Raw genomic sequence first — 7,500 nt, 5'->3', positions numbered from 1 at the left:
ACACAAACATCTGTGTGCTCAGGCGTGTGTAGGTTCATACAGGTAAAAATCTGTGTTCAGGTGTGTGTTTTCTACCTGAAACGCCCCAGCCAGTGATGACACAGGACGCCGGCCTTTTTCCCCACTTGCTGCCCGGGGCAGGCAGGCACGCGGCGTTGGTGTGGGGGTTAAAGCTCACGCATTTGCCCTCTGACCCCCGCAGACGAATCAAAGCCACGTCATGCTCCCAGCTCTCACTGCTGTACTTCTTATGAACGACGATGCGTTCGGGGGACAAGACTCGCTCAAACTCATCCCTCTCCTCCGTGTGATAGTCGCCCAGACGCACCTCGTACCGCCCCGGTTCACTGCCATACCTAAAACAACAGACAACTGCTTCTAACCTCTGTTTCTCTCATCTCAGAGACAAACAAACACTCTCCCCTGACAAATAAACACTCTCCCCTGACAAACAAACACTCTCCCACAGCAAACAAACACTTTCCCACATCAAACAAACACTCTCCTCTGACAAACAAACACTCTCCCCTGACAAACAAACACTCTCCCCTGACAAACAAACACTCACCCCTGACACTCCCACATCAAATAAACACTCTCCCCTGACAAATAAACACTCACCCCTGACAAACAAACACTCTCCCCTGACAAACAAACACTCTCCCCTGACACTCCCACATCAAATAAACACTCTCCCCTAACAAACACTCTCCCCTGACACTCCCACAGCAAATAAACACTCTCCCCTGACAAATAAACACTCTCCCACAGCAAATAAACACACTCCCACATCAAACAAACACTCTCCCCTGACAAACAAACACTCTCCCCTGACACCCCCACATCAAATAAACACTCTCCCCTGACAAATAAAAACTCTCCCCTGACAAGCAAACACTCTTCCCTGACAAATAAACACTCTCCCCTGATAAACAAACACTCTCCCCTGACCAATAAACACTCACTCCTGACATACAAACACTCTCCCCTGACACTCCCACATCAAATAAACACTCTCCCCTGACAAATAAACACTTTCCCCTGACAAACAAACACTCTCCCCTGACAAACAAACACTCTCCCCGACACTCCCATATCAAACAAACACTCTCCCCTGACAAACAAACACTCTCCCCTGACACTCCCACATCAAATAAACACTCTCCCCTGACAAACAAACACTCTCCCCTGACACTCCCACATCAAACACTCTCCCTGACAAACAAACACTCTCCCCTGACACTCCCACATCAAACAAACACTCTCCCCTGACACTCCCACATCAAACAAACACTCTCCCCTGACAAACAAACACTCTCCCCTGACACTCCCACATCAAACAAACACTCTCCCCTGACAAACAAACACTCTCCCCTGACACTCCCACATCAAACAAACACTCTCCCCTGACCAATAAACACTCTCCCCTTACAAACAAACACTTTCCCACAGCAAATAAACACACTCCCACAGCAAATAAACAGTCTCCTCTGACAAATAAACACTCTCTCATGACACATAACCACTCTCCCCTGACAAATACACTCTCCCCTGACAAACACTCTCCCATGTTCTCAACCTTAATCAGCCCAGACACTCAGGTCATGACTACATCCCCAAACACGGGGCCAGAGCTTAGCAAAGGTCATTGTGCTATCAATGGAAAATGATAAAATGCCACACATTTATACATATGTGACAATAAGGTTCTGATGGTTTGATTTGTCCATGTCTTATTACAGATCCAGCAAAACTCATCAAATCAGACAAGAGTTTTAAGTAACTTGAAATTTAACTGGGGCTGATTTTTTTTTTCTTTGGGCAGATGGACATGCTGTCCAGCAGGGGGCGTCCTCACCCACCGTTTGAAGCAATGGGCGGCAGTCAGGAGCCAGCAGGAGTTGATGAGAGTGGCTCCACACAGAGGCTGTTTCCCCCTGGACTGAGACTTCAACCACAGGGATGCCTGCCAGGGCCAGTCCCCTCTGACAGAGAGAGAGAGAAAGAGAGAGAGAAAGACAAGAGTGAGAGACAGAGAGAGAAAGGGGGTTGTTGATACGTACATGGTATGTGTGTTGGGGAAAGAAAGAAAGAAAGAAAGAAAGAAAGAGGAGAAAGTGGTGGGTATATTGAGCTACAAAAATATGGTTATCAAAATCAGCAGTACCTTAATCTACACATACCAACTCAAGAAAAAAGAACATACCCCCCCACACACACTCTCTACAGTAGATTACCTCATACCACTCCACTCTCTACAGTAGATTACCTCATACCACTCCACTCTCTACAGTAGATTACCTCATACCACTCCACTCTCTACAGTAGATTACCTCATACCACCTCACTCTCTGCAGTAGATTAACTCATCCCACTCCACTCTCTACAGTAGATTAACTCATCCCACTCCACTCTCTACAGTAGATTAACTCATACCACCTCACTCTGTTTACCTGACAGATTTATATCCTCCGACGATCCGTTTGCTGCGTCGCTCTGCGCCCGCCCTCAGGCCGCAGGTGTGTGTGCCCACCACGGCGACGTCTTCCGCAGGCTCGGGTACGTAGTCGCACACCACGCCAGCGTCCTGTCCGTGCTTACACACCTGGCTGTCCTGGCCCTTGGCGGGACACTCTCCCAGAGACGCCTCCTTCCCCGTGCACCTGACGCTGGCCAAATGGATGGGTCCTTTCCCCGGCCCAAAGTAACTCATGGACCGAGCCTTAGAGACACCGCTAACCCACAGAAAGAGAGAGAGAGAGAGAGAGAGAGAGAGAGAGGGAGAGAGAGAGAGCAGTGACACGACTAATGAACATTCTACTGTTTATCTTTCAGTCCAAATGAAGACAGAGCTGAACCACCCTCATGGAACAAAACCACATAAGTGAACTGAGAGAGAGACAGAAGAGAGATGCGTACATGATACATGAATGAACTGAGAGAGAGACAGAGACAGAAGAGAGACACGTACGTGAATGAACTGAGAGAGAGAGAGAGACAGAAGAGAGACACGTACGTGAATGAACTGAGAGAGAGAGAGACAGAAGAGAGACATGTACGTGAATGAACTGAGAGAGAGAGAGACAGAAGAGAGACATGTACGTGAATGAACTGAGAGAGAGAGAGAGACAGAAGAGAGACATGTACGTGAATGAACTGAGAGAGAGACAGAAGAGAGATGCATACATGAATAAGCTAAGACAGACAGACAGAAGAGAGACACGTACATGAATGAACTGAGAGACAGAGACAGAAGAGAGATGCATACATGAATGAGCTGAGACAGACAGACAGAAGAGAGACACGTACATGAATGAACTGAGAGACAAAGACAGAAGAGAGACACGTACGTGTATCCCAGCTGCCTACAGACCACCGCGGCGTTGACGTCATTCCAGCCATGGTCACAGATGCTTCCCCACTCTCCGTTCACAAACACCTCCACCCTCCCCTCCTTTCTGTTCTCCCCCGCCACCAGCCGCACCATCACTCCTGAAAAACACACCAGCTCCCCGTCACTCCAGCAGGTCAGCACTCCATCCATCACCCCATCCACCACTCCTCAAAAACATGCCATTGCTTCATCACACCATCACACTCAACCACTCCACCGCACACTCCGAAAACACACCTCCATCACCTGACACTCCTAAAACATGGTTACAGAACATATACATTTCAGCATATATTTCAACACGAATTCAGAAGATTATACAGACGTACAGACTAGTTACAGTGTGTATGTCTGTTCAGAGTGATGACTTAGCATCTATGGCTTACAGAGCAGTACCACAGTCGAGGCCTTTATCTGACATGAAACAGCTGCTTTAATAACAGGACTGTAGTAACATATGACAATCACATTATTCCTTTGTGTGTGTGTGTGTGTGTGTGTGTGTCTGTCTGTCTGTCTGTCCTTACTGGCTTCACCTCAGCCTCACAGACTTTAATTTGTAATGCTAGATTGGGGAGACAGGGTTTGGACAAAGACCTTTTCCGATGGGTTTAAATGCTTATTCTTCAAAACCCACACACAGTATCTCTGCAGTGACCACACAGAACCTGTAATGTACCTGTACAGTAAAGTCACCCTGATCGTTCTGCTGTAGAGAGCAGAATAGAAATGTAGTGTTTAAATAGAAATATAGTGTTTAAATAGAAATATAGTGTTTTAATAGATATATAGTGTTTAAATAGAAATATAGTGTTTTAATAGAAATATAGTGTTTTAATAGATATATAGTGTTTTAATAGAAATATAGTGTTTAAATAGAAATATAATGTTTAAATAGAAATATAGTGTTTTAATAGAAATATAGTGTTTTAATAGAAATATAGTGTTTTAATAAATATATAGTGTTTAAATAGAAATATAATGTTTAAATAGAAATATAGTGTTTTAATAGAAATATAGTGTTGCTGTTGTAAATAAATCAGCCGTCAGATTCAGTGTGTTCACTTCTGCGGCCACATATATGTAGTACTCTCTCTGTGCTCACTGTGTGTGCGTGTGTGTGTGTGCTCACTGTGTGTGCGTGTGTGTGTGTGTGACTGAACCGTCTGAATGCAGTAACTACAGTGAGACAGTGGTTTAAAGCAGTGAATAATAAGGTTGTTTTAAAGGTTGAAATGTCAGGGTCTTGTCTCTGGCCTCTCTGGACAGGACGCAGGATTATTGAAATTCAAATGGAGCCTTTATCTGCGGTGAAGAGCGTGAGTGTGACAGTGAAATGTCGCTGTGTTTACTCTGCCCTCCTGCATCCTGTCAACAAGTGACATTTAGATCCCAAATGAATTTTAAAGAAGGTCACGACTGCACACATAACACAGCTTTTCTACTTCGCCCCAGTACACACCCAGACAGACACACACACACACACACACAGACACACACACACACACACACACACACACTACACAATACAACTCATCAGTCACATGTCGCCTCAGTATAAACACTCACACACACACATGCACACAGACACACACACACACACACACACACACAGACACACATACACACACAGACACACACACACACACACACACACACACACACACACACACACACACACACAGACACATGCACACACACACACACACACACACACACATACACAGACACACACACAGACACACACACACAGATACCTGTGGTAACAGGGACCTCTGGGATCTGGTTGTTCTCCATTCTGTGGCAGCGTATCCCCACGTCTTCACTGTGTGAGCAGTCGTGTCTCCCCCACACACCGTGTTTACACTCCAGCAGGGAGTCTTCAGTGCCCACACACTCCACATCGTCCAGCAGGATCAGTCCTGCCCCCTCCCCAAACGTACCGGCGGGGGCCACCTCCGCGTGCCCCCTACAACACAACACACACTCATGCATTCAGTGTGTACCCCACAAACAACATACACTAACTCACAGTGCAGTCAGTGTGTACCCCACAAACACAACACATACTACCTCACAGTGCAGTCAGTGTGTACCCCACAAACACAACACATACTAACTCACAGTGCAGTCAGTGTGTACCCCACAAACACAACACACACTAACTCACAGTGCAGTCAGTGTGTACCCCACAAACACAACACACACTAACTCACAGTGCAGTCAGTGTGTACCCCACAAACACAACACACACTAACTCACAGTGCAGTCAGTGTGTACCCCACAAACACAACACACACTAACTCACAGTGCAGTCAGTGTGTACCCTACAAACACAACACATACTAACTCACAGTGCAGTCAGTGTGTACCCCACAAACACAACACACACTAACTCACAGTGCAGTCAGTGTGTACCCTACAAACACAACACATACTAACTCACAGTGCAGTCAGTGTGTACCCCACAAACACAACACACACTAACTCACAGTGCAGTCAGTGTGTACCCTACAAACACAACACATACTAACTCACAGTGCAGTCAGTGTGTACCCCACAAACACAACACACACTACCTCACAGTGCAGTCAGTGTGTACCCCACAAACACAACACACACTAACTCACAGTGCAGTCAGTGTGTACCCCACAAACACAACACATACTAACTCACAGTGCAGTCAGTGTGTACCCTACAAACACAAAACACACCCTGTCAAAACCGTTAAAACTGTTTTACCATTAAAACACGCTAAAGTGGCATTATACTTCCTTTCTATTAATTTCAGATAGTCCGCTGTAATGCTCTGTGCTGACAATGTTCAGTATGTACAATATTCATGAACAATGTTGCCTAAAATATTCTCTAGTGATATGGAATGCAAAGACGTCATCGTAGTCTACAATGATTGACAGCTGTGTTTTTTATAAATAATAATATTGATAAAAACAATAAAAAAAGGTTCAGTGCACAGGTTTGTGAGCTGAATTTGTACTGAGTGGTGTCATCTCTTTTTTAGGTCAGGTCTGTCAACTCACATGGTCGGCAAAGTGACAAACACGACAGCAAAGAAAAGTAAGATGAAATGCATCCTACTACCATTACACATCCTGAACAAAAATACACACACCTAAAATACACCCCCCCCCCAAAAAAATACACACACCTAAAATACACCCCCCCCAAAAAAAATACACACACCTAAAATACACCCCCCCCCAAAAAAAATACACACACCTAAAATACACCCCCCCCAAAAAATAAACACACCTAAAATACACCCCCCCCAAAGAATACACACACCTAAAATACACCCCCCCCAAAAGAATACACACATCTATAATACACCCCCCCACAAATAATACACACATCTAAAATATCCCCCCCACAAAGAATAAACACACCTAAAATACACCCCCCCCAAAAGAATACACACATCTAAAATTCAACCCCCCCCCAAAGAATACACACATCTAAAATACACCCCCCCCCCAAAGAATACACACATCTAAAATACCCCCCCCCCCTTCAAGGAATACACACATCTAAATGTACAAATACCTCCCAAAATAAGTGTAAACTTTAATTTGGCTCTTTACAAAATGTTATTCTTTTTGAAAATTTTGTTTAGCATGGTTTCAATCCCTACCACCTCCTGTACACTCAACATTCTCCACCCTAAACATCCTCAGACCACTGCTGACATGTTACTCACATCTACATACTGTAACCTGCATGTTTTATTAGATTATATCCCAGACTCTACGTACTGTAACCTGCATGTTTTATTAGATTATATCCCAGACTCTACGTACTGTAACCTGCATGTTTTATTAGATTATATCCCAGACTCTACGTACTGTAACCTGCATGTTTTCTCAGATTATATCCCAGACTCTACGTACTGTAACCTGCATGTTTTATTAGATTATATCCCAGACTCTACGTACTGTAACCTGCATGTTTTCTCAGATTATATCCCAGACTCTACGTACTGTAACCTGCATGTTTTATTAAATTATATCCCAGACTCTACGTACTGTAACCTGCATGTTTTATTAGATTATATCCCAGACTCTACGTACTGTAACCTGCATGTTTTA

At 44.7% G+C, this 7,500-nt stretch overlaps 1 protein-coding gene across 1 annotated transcript in view; it reads right to left on the bottom strand.

Moving 5' to 3' along the window:
• Positions 1-7,500, bottom strand: part of LOC115812675 (neurotrypsin) — a 19,764-nt gene that overhangs the window by 801 nt on the left and 11,463 nt on the right. The window contains exons 9-13 of the mRNA XM_030775161.1: positions 5,152-5,363; positions 3,351-3,492; positions 2,454-2,735; positions 1,863-1,985; positions 76-356 (exon numbers count right to left, since the gene is read on the bottom strand). Of these exons, the coding sequence (XP_030631021.1) occupies positions 76-356; positions 1,863-1,985; positions 2,454-2,735; positions 3,351-3,492; positions 5,152-5,363 (1,040 nt within the window). The remainder of the gene's footprint in view (positions 1-75; positions 357-1,862; positions 1,986-2,453; positions 2,736-3,350; positions 3,493-5,151; positions 5,364-7,500) is intronic.

The sequence above is a fragment of the Chanos chanos genome, chromosome 5 (genome assembly GCF_902362185.1).
Source record: "Chanos chanos chromosome 5, fChaCha1.1, whole genome shotgun sequence".
Classification (NCBI taxonomy): domain Eukaryota; kingdom Metazoa; phylum Chordata; class Actinopteri; order Gonorynchiformes; family Chanidae; genus Chanos; species Chanos chanos.
Note: the sequence above shows the minus strand (reverse complement) of the source record. Positions and strands in the feature narration are given on the sequence as shown.